A 16974-nucleotide genomic window follows, 5' to 3' on the forward strand; every position below is an offset into this window, starting at 1 on the left:
TCACTAATTTTTATTTTCATTTGAAGGCGTCAGTTCAAACATGAAGTGTTCCTACAATAAGAAGTTGGTGGGATTTTTAGCTAGGCCCACAGGGACACGTTCTCTAAACAGTTGATGGACAAAATACCCTTCCAGTGGTGCCAGTCCTTATCTTTGGGGTAAACCCTTTGGTTTCCCCAGCACTAGGCTGCTGTGGAAATTCTCTCTGTAGAGAGTAGCTGGGCTACTGGGGTCATCTGCCCTAAGGCAAGCATCAAAAATTAGTATGAGATAGTTAATATGGTTGCTTTTCACAGGGAAAAAGGGGGGGAAGAGGCATCTCAAGAGAGAAGTTCATCTCATTGTCAGATCCCCGTGATCTGAACCATCCTAGACACCAAAGCCAAGTCTGATGAACTGCTGTCTGATGATGCCTGTTTTTATCCACTGGCCTTAGAGAAGTCACAAGGTCACCAACACTGACTTGGATAGATAACTATAGTTATTTGACAGTAAATAAACCACCCAGTATGAGTTGCTTGAAATATGTATGCTTCCTTAGCAAACTACATTTCTAAAAAGAGAACCCTTATCTTTTAAAACTTCCATTTACTTATTCCTGGCAATAAAACCTGTCATAATAACAACATAATCAAGGGTGATCTACAAAGAAAAAATCAGTAGAGGAAACAAGACGAAAAATTGTCTGTGGTGCTTTCTGCCTTATGGTCTTTTCGTTGACTTGTGATTGAAATTTGGTCTGTAGCAGATATTGGCAAGACCATTAGTAATAACAAATAATGAACATACGTTTTTAGAACTCTTATCCTCCCATTCTTTCCGTAACAGTTTTACGCACTCATCAAAACTCTTCATATTCTCAGCCACATAGCGGGGTCCCTATCTGCAACATGATCAGTATGTCTACTTCTGACAACTAAGTAAGAAGTACATTTGCCAGAAAAAATCATTATTGAGAAGTCACTCAGAGATTCATACAACTGCTAAAAGCAAAATAAGAAAAAGTAATCAAGGAATTAACTGTTGGACAAACATTTACCTCTGAGTCTATTAATTAACTAACCAGGCAGTACAAAAGTAATTCTCAGAACTTTAACATCATAGAATCACAGAATCATAGAATAGCCTGGGTTGAAAAGGACCACAATGATCATCTCGTTTCAACCCCCTTGCTATGTGCGGGGTCACCAACCACCAGACCAGGCTGCCCAGAGCCACATCCAGCCTGGCCCTGAATGCCTCGAGGGATGGGGCATCCAAACCTCCTTGGGCAACCTGTTCCAGTGTGTCACCACCCTCTGCGTGGAAAACTTCCTCCTAATATCTAACCTAAACCTCCCCTGTCTCAGTTTAAAACCATTCCCCCCTTGTCCTATCACTATCTACCCTCATAAACAGCCTTTCCGCCTCTTGTTTATATGCTCCTTTCAAATATTAGAAGGCCACAATGAGGTCTCCTCCTTCTTTTCTCCAAGCTAAACAAGCCCAGTTTCCTCAACCCTTCTTCATAGGAGTTTTGTTTGATTTCCTAATTATTCCGTATTATCTCACATTATTTTTAATAAGTTAGTTTTCTTACCTGAATCAAGTTGGCTTTTTTCCCCTACTTCCTCCCCTTCTCTTGGGGGAAGGGAAGAGTGTTGCAGAATAAATTCTAATTGCAACACTAACATTAGATCCATGTTCACCAATTCTATCTTTCTTCCCTACCTGCTAAACATTGAGAAGAAGCACTACAAATTGTTGAGGATGAAGAATATTTGCTTACACTTTACAAATTCTAGTCAAGGATATCTTTCTTATTCTGGCCTTGAAACATCCTTCCCTCCCTTTCTCCTTTTTGCTCTTTATTCCTATGGGAAAACATTCCTATGCTTTAACTGTTCACTTTGTATTGATTAATACAGAACTTGTCATAAATGAGTTTTGGAAAATACGAGATAGACTTTAGGAAGAGTAGAATGTTTTTGGCAAAAAATAAAATGAAGTGTGATTCTATTTCTGTGAATAGAAAGTTATGTAAACTAGGCATGCTTTCATTCAAAGTGCAGTTCCTTTTGTGATCACTAAGTGGTGAGGTTCAGCCGTGAAGATTTCATCAAAAGGATCTGCAAGTTTCTTGAAGTTCTTCTGTCAATGTTTTGTTTCAAAATCATGATAGAGCTAACGTAAGTACACCAGCAAAGCCTGGAGAGCATCTCCACATCCCTATAGAGATCACTCTCATCCTGCCAGGAGGCTTTGATGCAAAAGAATATAGTTCCAGTAAATCTTCAGTGTTTTTCAGTTTTGAAGCTTCTGAAGGTGAAAATCAGAAATTACGTATTTGTTTGTCAATTGGAGGTCTCCATTTCAAAGCTGTCAGTTTACCCCTCTGACATGGTCCAGGGTCTTGCTTCATATCTCAATGGAGCTATTTCCTGTACAATAGCTGTAGAATGGTCTGGAAAACTTCACAGGAAACATATTTCACAGATTTCATGTTCTTGCTTCATTTGATTAGATCAGAATGCCCTTCCAGAAATACTGAGGTAGAATAAGACAATGGAAATAACTCTAGGAAAGAAAAACAAAGTGATATACCTTAAAGGAGGAAGACTATAGTGTGAGGCAGTCCCAGTTTGCAGAATGAAATGAATGAATCACTGTGCCTACTCAAAAGTGCGTCCAAAATGTTTCTTAAGCGTAACAGGAATACCAAAACTCCAGTTATTGTTTTTTTTAAGGTAATTAATTACCACTTGAAAGGAGGAACTATGCGTGTAAACATGCCTCAGAAGTTTTTGTTGTGTTGTGGCTTGGACCTTTTGGTTTTCCCCAAGCCACTCACATGATTGAAGGCTAGTCCGTGCGGCAATTCAGATAAATGATAAACAAAAACATTTCTAATGCAGTCACAGTTATCAGAGTTGTCAGTGTCATCGTCATTTGCAAATACATAAGCCACCTAATCGGAAAACAGAAACTTCAGACTGAGCGTGCCAGTAACAGTTTGATTAGCAAATGAGGTCTCGCTGACTGGTTTGATGAAGGGTGCAGAAGTGACCCATGGGACAAGATTTGTATTGGTTTCGGAAACATGATCCCAGCTGTGAAAAAAAGAAGCACAGAGATAGACATGACAAAGCAAAAATGGCACAAACACAGTGACTCAGAGCAGCTCGGTGAGCCACCTCAACCTGTGCCTGGACCTTCCTGGGCTCCTGGCCTGGCTGAGGCCTTGAGGCACCAGCAGCTCCTGGTGCTCCAGTGCACATGCAGACCCCAGGCTGCTATTCCTCCTGGAGTGGCCATTCCTTCCAGGATGGCTGTTCCTCCTGGAGTGGTCATTCCTCCTACTTCACATTTGGTGCTGGCTCCAGGACCACCCAGCTGTCTCCCAGACACGTAGCCAAGGTAGAGACCTGGGCTTTAGTTTAAGCCCTTGACAAAACCTCATAAGTAAGGTGCTTCTGAAAAACCCAGCCTTGTAAACCCTGCCTCTCTGGTGGTCTGACTGGGAAACCTAGATTTCCAGCTCTGACACTTGTCAGAATTTTTGTTATTCAGCTGAGTGCACGTGGACCAAGAACAGTTTATGAGGCACCTCTTACCGTATTTGCAGAGACAGCGGAATGTCCCCAGAGAGAGAGCAAAAGCATAAAAAAGGGGAAGCCGTGGTGCAATGGATCAGTCGGTCGCTCGTTGGTCCTGGGGACGCAGCTGGGATGATGGCCACTTGCCTGCTCCTCTCCAGCCTCTGGGCCCTCACCTCAGGTAATCTCCCACTCTCTCCTCCCTTCTTAATCATTGTGATGATGCAGAAGTCTTCAGGGGACAAAGGCAGCATCTGTTCATTGATTTGTTGTCAGTGTGTTTGGAAGCTAATGTATGGCTTTGTTTACAAATTCTGCATCATAAACCAGTGACCCACAGAACTAAAACTGGATTTCAACTCCTGATTTAGATGAGACTGGAGCCAGGGTATGGCACTAATTTTCTTTAGCCAGGACAGAGTTATCTGTAAGAATGATACTTTTCTGTATCTGATCTGTAACATGGTACTTTTGGACAATTAGAAGTTCAGATCATTAGAACTGTGGGCATGTTACATTTCTTTTCATATTTACTAAAGCCTGAATTTGTCCTCAAATAATTTCCATGGCCGTGGCTTGTATTCTGCCCTATTCTGCTCTGCTGAGGTCTGAACTGCAAAATACCTACTGGCTCATGGCTGGCTACTGGGTGTTCTGCACATCTCCGCCTGGATAAGACATGCCAGGAGGTCTAGATATGATCGAGGTGGACTTAAGGCACTGCAGACAGCCTCACTCCTCTTTAAAAACAATACTTCAGGTTCCTGCAAATGGAATACATTTTCAGTGCTGTAAGTGTTTCTGGTGCTATCTCCCTTCCAACACACCACAGAGAGATCTGTGCAGATAAATTTTAAGAGCTATCATCCTGTGAACCAAAGAACTTTGGGTCTGGGCTGTTAAACCTGGAGACATTTAGGCACTTGCCTGTCCCTTTGTATTTTTTTTCCCTATGTGGCAGTGAATTGGAAGAGGAGTGATTATTTTTCCCTTCTCCCTGAAGATCCCTAATCACAGCACAGGTAAAGAGCTGCTGAAATGTTTCATAGGAAGCGGTGTGAGAGGTGCCACCTTCAGCCAAATTCCTGTGGAAACTCCTTTAAGTTGTGTTTTTGGTTTTGGTCTGGTAGCACAGACAGGGAAGCCCTCCAAGGGTGACGACTGGGACGCAAAACATGTGCTGGGGTGGGCTGCAGTGGGAGAGTGGAAGATGCTAAATGTGGTCCCTGCTTCTTCAGCAGGCTCTGTGCAGGTGATGCACAAAAAGGTGCAGTCGGTCCAGGCAGGCGGAAATATTACTTTCTCATGCCAGTCAGTCACGAACGAAGACATAATACAAGTGACCTGGCAGAAGGAAATGGATGGGGCTGAAGACAACATAGCAACTTACAGTACAATGAATGGCCAAAAGATAGCAAAGAGCTACGATGGCCATGTGAGCTTTGCCCACAGCGACCTGCAAGCCTCGGCCATCTCCCTTCACCGAGTCACCCTGCAAGATGAAGGATGCTACAAGTGCATCTTCAACACCTTTCCCTCGGGAGCTGTCACTGGCAGGATGTGCCTCAAGGTTTACGGTAAGACACTCTAATTGCAGAAAGGGTATGACATCTTTCTGAGGATCAAGCCATTCCCTCTGGGGAAAACCTTCCCTGGTCAGTGCTCATTGCTAAATCTCTGTGGGAAAGGTGGCTCTGTTTCTTCCCTGGCTCTGCCTTCCTTGTCATTTTTACTTCTGATGGGAAGGCACTGTTGAACACTTCTCCAATTTTCTTCCCTTTTAAGTCAACAGCAGCTGACAGGTGCCCTACTGCTTCTCTGGAGTTCCTCTGGCCCAATACTGGGTTGGCGGCTGTCCCCACATGTCCCCCTGTTGACCTGAATCTTGTACAGGTCAGCATCAGCGTGTTTCAAAGAGAGAGCCAAAGCATGCAGCCACAAGCATCCTCACACACAAGGAACCTTGTGCTGGAGGAAGAAACAGACAACCTTGGCTTATGAGGAATGATGACATAAGCAACAGGGGAAAGAGAAGGGGAAACGTGGGGGAAAAACAGATCTGAAGCAGAAGTCTTTCTTTCCTCTCTTCTGATAAAGCTCCTAGAGCAGATCACTTGATGCTGAGTCACACAGAGGGTAAATGCTGAATCATGCATTACAGGAATATATGGAAGAGCCTAGCAGAGAGATTTCATTCTTGCTTACTATGAGAATCTAAACATGGAGTTAAATTGGCTTTGATTTATTCTGTCTGTTTTTTATCCAAGTGTGGGAAATGATTCCCAAAATTACCAGTTTTGTGGCTATGATCCACCTCTTAGCAGAGCTCAAGGCATGAAAACAAAAGCAACAAAAGCTGGGTGTTTTTTTTTTTCCATTTTTTCTTTTTTTCTTTTTTTCTTTTTTTTTCTGCTCAATGTACTTTTGTCAGCAGCTCTACCTGCTTCTCTCAAAGACACGTCAGCTAGGGGTTTCACTTCCCTGGCAGCTGGCAGCATGCTGCCCCAGTGCTAGAGTGAGTACATAACCAACTAAGTGCTCGCAGAAAGGGTTCGTTTTAACCTAACTGCAGTAACACATTTGAGATGCTCTTAATTTCCTTGATTTCCCAGCCAAGCCTTTCTGCAGGCTGGGAGGGAGAAGATGGCAGAAATGTCCAGGGGCAAGGGGATCGCAGGCAAAGTAAGCAAGCTGACTAGTGGCAGCACTTGAAGCAAATGAGCTGCTGGCATGTGTCTGCCATCTGACAGGGACAGCCAGGGAGTTTACAGGGTGATTATTGCTCTGTTACATCAGCCTTCAGCAGAAGAGGCTATTCCAGAATGGACACAGTGCTACATAGTGTGATGAAGTGAAACCTTGGTAAGAACCAGAAGTGATGCTGGGAAAAATGAAATAGGTATGGGAGACAGAAATCTCAGACCTATTTAGCTGAAAATAACAATGTGAAGCAGCAGCAGTCTTCTATCCCATAACAAATGATGTCTTGGCACAGAGTATTTTCAGCCTGCTTTGCAGGTTTCTTTAGTGCCTGTTCTTTCACCTCCATTTTCCACTAGAAATGTTTTGCTGACTTTTGTTTCAAAAGACGATGAAAATGGAACCCAGAAAGGGGTAGAGTTTGGAGTATGGAGAGAGGGGCATGTGTCACTTGAGTCTAGGCAAGGTTTTGCTGGGTTGAAGACCTACAGACACCTTCTGCTTGCAAGTAGATGGCCCCATCCACATGGAAGTCTCCAGCACCATGGAGAAAGCCATGACACTGTTGACTCAGATCAGGAAGCTGAGGCTGCGTTGCTGACGAGCATCCACATGGATGGAAAAGGCACATGAGACACACTAATTCCTAAAAATGTTCAGCCGTTAATTTGAGACCAAAGTTCAGCCTTGAAATATTACAAGCACATCATGATCTAGCAGTTGCCCTTAAATAACAGAAGCCCAATTGCAGTCAAAGCTGGCACACATTCACTAGAAAGCCACCTTTTCCAATAGTTAGGAGCACCTTCACAGCTCAAGCCTGGAAATGTTTACATTGCTGCTCTGAAGGGCCTATGAAGTCAGGTACAACATGTCTTGTAAGTAGTTTTTCACATGAAATAAATATTTTGATGAAATAGGAAACCAGCAGTTACTCTAAACGTGCATCAAACACCAACTCAGTGCACATGTTAACAAATAGCACGTGCAAGAGAAAGTGCTCGCATATTTTGACTGTGTATCTTCTACAGACATATGGTAAGGCAAAGAGCAACTGTCCTGTGTTTTTCTTGCCTACAAATAATTCCCTGGATTCCAGTGTGGGAAGGCAGAGAACTGTCTAGTGAGGAGAATGGATTTGGCATACATGTATGTCTGCCAAGATGTGATGCTGAGCATTTTTTCTCTTCTCCTCTGTGTGCCTTTATAAGCCAAGATTCACCTTAATCTTTTGTAATTGGTTAAGATTTTAAGAGATTGCCAGACTGGAGCAGTGGCACCAATCTGCCTTCTGTGCTTTTTAAAACAGGCTCTCCGGTAAAGAGAAGAGTGTGTGGCAGTTTTCCTTTACTGCTTTTGGACATCATAACCTAATGTTTGAAGTTAGCACTGTGGGTGGATGTGCTATTTTTATACATCCCGTGAGTGAAAGAAGAAGTTCAGAAACCATTTATTAATCAAAACATAAAGTGTTTATGACACTTGTCATTTCAAAGATGGGAGATTTTGAGAAGTTCCAACTGAAATCCCCCTAAGCCTTTTTTTTTTTTTAGCTCTCAGAGCAACACAAATGGGGTTTTATCAGCTCTGTTTCTAGGGTCTGAATTTCTATCAGAGGGTGATGCAAACACTGAGAAATATCTATTTTATTCTTTTAAGCAGCATAACCATAGTAAATAGTGAGGCAAAGCCATAGGAAAACAAAACATGATTATGTAAAATGTCTTAGTGGCTGTTATGGCTTGGAAGATCCAGTTTCATGAGGTGCATGTAGGATTTTACCAGAGGCATAGGTGCTGCTATGCAGCTGGCATGTGCTGTTAACCCCCTTTAACAGAAACATTTGGTGTCCTTTATATATCATTCATACAGAAACCTTGTTTTACGCCCCAAAATGAAACATAAAATCATTTTTCTTAGTAAGACTAAACAAAATTTGCTGCTTAAAACCAGGATTACTAAAAAATAGTTATTTGTTTGCTGAAGTTTTGGCAAAAATCAATTTCAGCATAAATATTGTTCTGATTGGGTTTTTTTGCTATGTAAAATAGTAATATATGCATCTAGTACTATTAAATAGTACTATTTCTTAGACACTTTTTAAATCAGAAGGCATTCATATTAACTCAAACTTGAACAAAACCAGAAATGCCACTGCACTTAAATTATTTTAAAAGGCAAAATTATCAGAAGCAGACACCTGGAAGTAGAGTATGATTTGGACCCCTGTACTACCAGCACATGCTGGTAGAGGCCAGGCTGATGAACTGTTCTCTGGAAACTTGGGAGATCTAACTCCCAAATGGAGTTATATGCCTTTATAAGTCTTGGCATGACAGTCTGAGTTTAATTGATTGGTTTGAGGAGGAGCTTGGACTAGGTGACTTTCAGAGGTCCTTTGCAACCCAGATTATTCTATGATTTTATGATTTGATTGATTTTCACAGATACAAAGCGCATCCACTTGTGGTAGTAGTGAATAGCAGCTATTCAGTTCTCATGAAAATCCAGCCACTTGCTTAATTTTCAACACAAAAATTTCAGTTTGGCCATTCCGGAAACAGTGCAAGGTTTGGATACTCTGACAATCATCCTGTTGCCTGCTAATGAGTTTGTAGTGTTAAACTCCAAAAGATTTCCCTCCAGGACCAAACACCTTGGTTTTCCTACCTCGTACAATGGAGAAGAGCTCATCATCTCTGCGTTTTCTTCTGCTTTCTTGAAAACAGATCATCTTGTCCAGGGACATGTGTCCTCAGGTGTTCAGATCTTCCCTGGAGTTCTATCCAAGTTGAAGAAAGCTTCTTGCACTTCTCCCATTTCTTTATTTCCTGAAAATACTGCAAATATAAATAGGAATCAACAAGCAGGTTTCACGTGAATATGTGTCAGTGGTGAGAGGTTCATTGCATCTGCTGTCTAAGACTAAATAAGACTGCAGCTACAAATCTTGTAGTGTGTGGAGGAATTTGGAAAACCAATCTTTAAGAAAACTTTTGGAGGTTACTATGACACCCCAAAATTTGACATTAGGGGAAAGAAAAGATGTATAAATACAAAGCCTTCACATCTGAAATCCTGTGGTGTCACTTCATACACATTCAGTTACTGTCTTGCATAAATAGATGCATTTAGTCCCTAAGTGCTCAAGTTTGCATGTCTTAAAAAGCAATAAAACAAACCTTGCAGATGAGCTTAAGGAATAAGAGCAAGTGCTTTGAGTCACTGAAGCAGTTCAACCTTTTTGAAGAGAGGAGGACATGGTTTCACAGTTCCACTGTCTGTTGTTTTCACTCGCCCGTCATTACCACTCATCAGTAGGGCTGCTTTTAGTAGTGAATTTGAAAGCTGTGCATTTCTACCCTCTTGTCCTCTGATTTTGCCAACCTCTTCGTTTTCATAAAGAACTGTGTGCAGTTTCAGGCACCACAATATAAAAAATAAGATAAAACTATTAGAGAGGATCCTAAGGAGAGCTGTAAAGATGGTGAAGGATCTAGAGGGCATTGTATATGAGGATTGGCTGAGGTCCCTGGCTCTCCCTTGTTTGGCACAGAGCAGAGGAGTTGAGGGGAGGCCTGATGGCGGCTGCAGCTCCTCACAGGGAGCGGAGGGACAGCGCTGAGCTCTGCTCTGAGTGACAGCGACAGGGCCCGAGGGAACGGCATGGAGCTGCAAGTCCCTTCCAGCTTGGGGTATTCTGTGATTCTAAGATAACAGTAAATCCAAGTGTTCTTAACTCAATTGATTTTTCTACTTTATGTTTTACAGCCATCTCAGACCCCAAAGTGGAAGCCAAGCTTATACCCAGTCCTGACAAAGGTGAAGTCTCTGAGGTAGTGGTGGGGATGAGCTGCTCAGCAACAGGGAAGCCAGCTCCAAAAATCACCTGGCACCTTCCCAGCACCCTACTGCAGAAACCAAAGGAGTACCACATCCACCTCAGCAACCAGACCATCACTGTCATCAGCAACTTCACCCATGCCCACTCCAAAATCCTCAAGGACTACCCCATTGCCTGTGTGATCCAGCACCCGTCTCTAAATGTGACCCTGTCCCTGCCCATGGACAGTCTGACACAAGGTCAGTATGCAACCTGACTCCTTCCCTGGAATAAAAGACATGGTAACACCTCCTGGGCTAAATCAGCCTCTAAGGGCTGGAGGGCAGGTGGGAAAGGCACCATGAAGAGCAGCTGGGATGGGGAGGGACAGGAGAAGGTGCTGGGGAACAGCCAGACATCCTAGGCAATGATGCAGGCATTTGGCATCCATTTGGAATGCTGTGGTATGTCTCTGGGCCACCAGACCCCAAAAACAGGTCTGTTAGTTTTACTGCTTGTATGTATGCTTGCATATGCCTCTTTACCTCCTCTGACCCAGGGGATCAGCCAAGGGATGTCCAAAATGGGTTTGGGTGTTCTTTCTTCATGAACAAGCCTGCTTGAACACCTGCTACTTTTCCCACAGGTCAGGACAGTATCATGGCACCAACCATGGCCATTGTTGTGGGGGTGCTGGTCTCTCTGATGTTCCTTCTCCTCTTCGTGTTGCTCCTTTGCTGCTGCCTGAGACACCTTCATGATCCAGAGAGAAACCCAGCCTGGCCTTGCTGGGTAGGTCTGTGTTCCCTCGCTGAGGAACAGCAAAGTTCAGATGGCAACCATACCCTTATACCACTCTTCTGCTTGGCTAGGCCATGCTTTCAAGGATGTTTCTTGAACAGGAGGGGGGCTCTGGAAGAGGAGCATGCCACAGTGCATTGCTCAGGATGGGAAACGCAGCCACATGTGAGCTTACAGGGTTCTGTGAAGGATGCAAGTTCAAAACAGGAACAGACCCAGTTGGATGCCACGTGACTAAGTACTATTTTGTGCTGAAGGCTCCTCAGCCTCTCTACAGAATATGCCTGAGGCATGCACCTTTGCCTTTAATTAATGATGTGGAGAAAAAATAAGGCAGTGGCAGGAAGTACAATGCATTTCTTCCACTGATGCTATTTTTCTAAATCCAAGCTGAGGTCTACTAAAGGGGTTGCAAGGGGAAAGGCTCTGTCTACTGTGCTTGAGCACCGACAGACACAAAGCACTATTTGGTAATGCAGGCAGCCCGAGTCTGAACCCCTGCACTTAAGACATACATATGTTTTTCAAAAAAGTGAAATAAAACATCTCTTCTGCTAGGTCCTTGCTGTATGTGCCAAGGAGAGAGCATGTGGACAGTACATGTTTACTGGCAAGCAGGCTACAGCTGCAGTGCCCAACACGTGAGCTCCTGCATGCCCTACACGTGGACATCTTGGACTGTCATGTAGACCTGCTGTGACATCACACCAAAGGAAATAGAGGGGGGAAAAAAGAACGTTTTATAATACATATTTATTTTCTTAGATAATTTCATTCCGTTTTGTAGAAGAAAAGCTGTGAATTATTTATTTAAGACTCTAAGACTGTTGGCTGTATGGGTCTGTAATGCAACTTGTGGTTGGCATTTTCTATGCTGTATTTATTCTTTTCCCATATTTCAACATCCCAGGCTCCAAGCGGATTGAGGGTTTTCTGAGGCAGTGTGGTATTTTGTGGAGCAGTGATTTAGGAGATTCTGCTTCGGGTAGAGGGAAGCAGCAAGTGTGTGGAATTTCTGACATTACTGAGAGCTGCCAGGAACCTTCTCCCCAGCGGGCATGGGAGATGGAGCATGTCTGCAGCTGGATCAGACTTGTAACCCTGGCGGCAGACTCCAAGCCATCAGACACCAGGAAGTTACCACCCTTTCCTAGAAAGTTATTTAAAGGCAAAGAGAAGTTTCCTTCTCCTTCAATGGTTTCCACAGCCAATTTTTCATTTAATCTAACACAGTTGCCTCCTGTTTCCACGTAATCACACCTGCCTGGGGGGAAGAGGTGAAGAGGTGGGGGAATTTAAGGAGTGTTTGGAAGAGTATTGGGCAGAGCAGCCCTCCCTTTACTCCTGTCCTCCTGGCTCCATGCAGCAAGTGTATGCTATCTGGTTTTCCCTTGCACATCTAATTCATGTGTACTTCCCGGATGAAGCAGGTTGTGTGGAGGCCGAAAAGCTGAGTCAAGTGAAATGAAAGAGAGTGGGTGAGCTGAGAATGAATAAACCCACTTCTTGTCATAAAAAGCTTTTATAGAATCCCTAATGCTTAGTAATAGTGATCTGATGATTGCAAGGAAAGGGGAACCAGCTACATACCAGCAACTCTTGCAATTGGGAATTTTTCTCTTGAGCCCCGTAACTGTCAAAGGAGGAAACCTGATTTTTTCCAAACTTCCCCACAACTGCAATTTAAGTTTCCTCCACACCTGTATGGGAAGGGACAAGGGAGTGAAGCAGACCTTCCCCTGGAGTATTTTGTATCCAATGGGTTGCATGCAAAGGAACACTGCTCCAGGGTTCTTGGGCTGTGTCGTGACAGATCTCTCTGCTCAATAGGGTCCACACTTGGCCTTCGGGTGTTTGGTTGTTTTTTTCTAATAATTGTTAAGGTTGTTTTTAAGAGAAGATACTACAAATATTTGGACTACTGGGCTTTTCTTTCTCTCTTTCTTTCTTTCTTTCTTTCTTTCTTTCTTTCTTTCTTTCTTTCTTTCTTTCTTTCTTTCTTTCTCTCTCTCTCTCTCTCTCTCTCTCTCTCTCTCTCTCTCTTTAATAAAATGAAGAGAAAAAAAGAGAAAAGTCGTCTGCAGAAATGGGGAGTCTGGACATGGGAATAAAAAAAAAATTCAGAAAGATGATGAAAAAGCACAAAGGATTTCTTGAATCCTTATTAAGCATATGGAAATTGTAGAAATATGTTTTTGTTTTTTTACAAGTTGATCTAGAATGGGAAAAAACAGAGTTTGAAGTAAAGAAAAGGCCTGCTTATGTGTGTTTCTGACTTTTGCTCTTTTGCTGAATGTTGAACTGTGAAGGGCTTTTGTATGTTTCTGCAACAGAACTAGAGGCTGAATGAAAAGGGAGGACATGGCAGCATAATACTGTGGAAAAAAAAAACCCATGTTATTCATCTATTTGTTTTTTACAGCATTGGGATGAGAACAGCAAAACGATGTCCAAAGGTAGAGCATTTAAAACCAGTGTGCATATTTGCCTTCATTATATACAAATCCATCAGCTGAAATACAGCACCATAAAATACTGTATACTACTTGTATACTACTGCTATTGTGTTTGGCTTCATGTAGCAAAGAGCTAAATACAGGCATCCAGGCTATGTACAATGAACCAGCTGTCAGATGTGGAAAGGAGTATAAAATAGATAGAAACCACCTTTGTGAGAACAAACAAGCATGTGACTGGGGGGATGAAGGTTTTACTGTGGGTGAATAATATCCTAACTGTTGTTCTGAGGTTTCTTTACGATTATCTTGTGCTTATGTCGTTTGTCAAGTTATCTGTGTGAACAATTTGGTAGTAAAACTCCAGCACTTCAGACAGGTTTATTCATATCTTTAGTATTTGTTTTAACAAACAGCATGTCGAGTATGAAATGCTGCAAATTTCAATTGGTTTAGAGAAACAAAAATAAAGCTCATCAGAACTTGAAGCAGAATGAACTGCTCTATATTTCTGCTCCAAGGAAGCAATGTGGAGCAGCTTAGCTTTGAAAGTAAGTGAAAACATAGTGTACAGGAATGTCCCAGGTTAGTTTTACCACCACTGAAATCCCCCAAAGCATAGGTAAAAGTATAGTTACAGCATGCATCCATACATTGACCAAAATTCCCCCTTGCTGCAGGGCCTCACAATGGGTTTGGTTACAGAGGAGATGACTGAGCTGGAGGAAATGAAGATAAGGACAATTCTAACATAGCTTTGCTGACAGCTGATAGGCTGTAATTGAGCCTGAAGCACGTACTCCCTGTAGAACTTTGTCTTGCATTACGTCTCACAGAGGTTTTGGGAGTTTTTTTGTGTGTGTTTCTATTTTGTTTTGTTTTCCTTTGCTTTTTGTGAATTGGACCATACAAATAGGGTTGCCTTTTTCTCTGGGACTTTGATTTTTAGGGAAGGGTGCAATAGGATTTTTTATTCACCTGGAAAATACAGTCAAGTCAAACCAGAGAAAATCCTATGGCATATTGGTGTACTGGTAGTTCATTGGAATATAAAAATCATAGTATCATTTAGGTTGGAAAAGACCACTAACATCATCTAGTGCAACCGTTGACCAGTCATCACCTTATGCCCACTAACCATGTCCTGCAGTGCCACATCTACACAGTTCTTGAACACCTCCAGGGACTCCTTACCTCCTTGGGCAGCCTGTGCCAATGCCTCACCGTATCAGGGGTGGGGAAAAAGGGAAAACAGTTATTGTTCAACTTTTAAACTACAAGAGCCCTGACAAGAGTTTGGTGACGTAGTGCAAAGCATGATGAATGAGCACAATGTGTTCCGCTATCACCATAATATAATATACACTTGTGTTTAGATACAGTCCTTGAATAAGATGTGAAGCTATGCTTTTTGAACTTATTGTATCAGTATATAAAAAAGAATTCTAAGTTTGTGCAGCTTGCCCATGTTTATGCTTTGTCATGGTGGGTTGCTGCAGGAATCTGCCTGCACTGGTGTTTTTTCTCTCTGGGTGCTGGTTCCTGACTCCACCAGAGCAGTAACGCATAAGGACTGAGGATGTGACTTTGAAATGTAGCTGAAGTGCTGCCCTCAAACATTTGACAAGTCATGGCTGAAGCAGGAAGAATATTATTCTATCAAAACCACTACTGGCAGAGACATGGAACTAAATCCATGCAGTGAAAGGGAACTTTGTTTTGGCGAATGAAGTCTGAAAGCACCATTCATCATTTCATTATTCTGTGATGACCCTGAGGAATTATTCATCAACTAAATATCGCATCAGGGAATTTTCTTATGAATTCATACTTGGAAAAAAATATAGCCTATTGTTGTTCACTCCTTTTTCAGCACTGGGCAACAGTAAACCCACTGAAATGAGAGAATTGCCTTAAATGAGTGCATTTTCTTTTTCATAAAGAGGCTATCAAACCAGACAGATAAAAGTCAGACATACTTTTGTTTTCACTCTTAGGATACCAGAAATCACTCGAACTTTGGAAGCCATACAAAAGACTTCCTCATATCTTCACAGCTTTCATCTTTGCTTACATAAAGCTGTGTGTGAAAGAGGCACTCCACTCTTATCCAAGCAGACAGACTGTGCTGTGGTCTGTTCAGCTTTGGGTAAAAGATCCACATGAAATTTCTGGGAAGACTGAGAGAATCCTCAGTCTAAGACCCCTGTACAGCACAAACATCATTACGACTTCCCGAACTGCAATTTTTAGGATGAATCATCCTCAAGAAAGGGGAAGAAAAAACGGCTTGTCTAGTAGAAGTGTACCAGAGATCACATACAAAAATTAAGATGCGAGGAAAAACTGGGGAGGGGGGGGGAAGGGAGTGGGAAATGAAAAAAAAAACAAAAACCAAACACATTTAGACTAAAAGTTAAAATGTTTCTTTTAATTTGAATATTTTATTTGATATTATCCTTCAAACAGATTATGACGGGATGCTGAAAATTCTGTAAATACCCAGTGTTATAATTTAAGCTTAAAGAAACTAACATTTGCCACAGAGGCGTCAAGGAACTATCTACAGAAATAAAGCTACAGTTCTACAGAAATACAGCCAGTTTCATAAATGAGTTTTTTCACCTTTCCATCGGACAGGGGAAAATTAAGACATTTGTTTGCCATAGGTTTATTTCTAAATATCAGAACCCATATACACATACACAAAGATGAGAAAAGGGAAAATCCAATAATGTTTTAAGAACTTTGCATATCAAGTTCAGAACTATTTCGTTTTGAGGATATAAAACGAAAACGTTTTGAGGGTTGTGTCCTTTCTAGAAAGAATTTGTGAATAGAGGCAATGTGGCCATTTTCAACTCAGTGGTTCAGTATTTGTCCATGTATCTTCAGCAGTTCTTCCTAAGAAACAGATATCTTTACTGTAAAGATTTCTGGCCATGTCAAGATCATTGGAAAAGGGATTCCAGGTCTTGGGCTGCAGGGATAAGCCAAGACCTGACTGTCAGCAGAAAGTGCTGAGCTCTCTGCAGGCTCCTCTAGGGTAGAAGCTTTCTGAGTAAGATGCAGAATGAAGGGGACTGAGGCTGGATCATACATAACGATGTCCCAGCCTGAAGGAAGGATGAAGCTGTGTTCTCTGGTGGGATCTGGCCCAGCAAAAGGCACGTGTGGTGACTGTGTAGTAATAACTCTTCAGTCTTAGGTTCATGATTGTATCACCCAACTGTGGATCTGACAGAGATGGATTTTGAGGCCACCATAGGGGAAAAAAATGAAACCAGAATTCACCAGGAAACAACATCAGTTGTTCTGATGACTGTTCTCCTGAAAGGCAAGTGAGAAGGTCTGAGGATCCTCTAACTTCTAGCTGGTTTTTCCAAGTATGTTCATTGCTGATTCCTCTCCCTGATGATATCCCTACTCATCTGACCTTTGAAGATGCTGCCTTCTTGTCTCCTGCACCTTTTCTTTGCTTTCCTTCTCCCTTCCAGGAGCTGGCTGAGCTGGGAAGAACTCTAACATTGTGTTCCTGTGTCAACACCCCAGGACACAAGGAGCCAACCCCAATCCAAGCCCCAATCCTGTGCCAGTTGTTAGCAAACAACTGTGGCAA

General features: G+C 42.4%; 1 protein-coding gene across 4 annotated transcripts in view; it reads left to right on the top strand.

Annotated features, from left to right (window-relative positions):
• LOC116226926 (nectin-3-like) overlaps window positions 1–15930 on the top strand; it is a 35402-nt gene extending 19472 nt beyond the window's left edge. Inside the window, exons 2-6 of one of the 4 annotated variants that reach the window (XM_031589987.2) lie at window positions 3605–3756; window positions 4814–5152; window positions 10047–10358; window positions 10745–10890; window positions 11458–15930. In XM_031589987.2, coding sequence (XP_031445847.2) covers window positions 3605–3756; window positions 4814–5152; window positions 10047–10358; window positions 10745–10890; window positions 11458–11544 — 1036 coding nt within the window. In that variant the 3' untranslated portion in view covers window positions 11545–15930. The other 3 variants (XM_031589986.2, XM_090152178.1, XM_031589985.2) reach the window with 3 other exon arrangements.
• Window positions 15931–16974: the final 1044 nt, after the last annotated feature.

This window comes from Phasianus colchicus, chromosome 1 (genome assembly GCF_987193195.1).
Source record: "Phasianus colchicus chromosome 1, bPhaCol1.hap1.1, whole genome shotgun sequence".
NCBI classification, from domain to species: Eukaryota; Metazoa; Chordata; class Aves; order Galliformes; family Phasianidae; genus Phasianus; species Phasianus colchicus.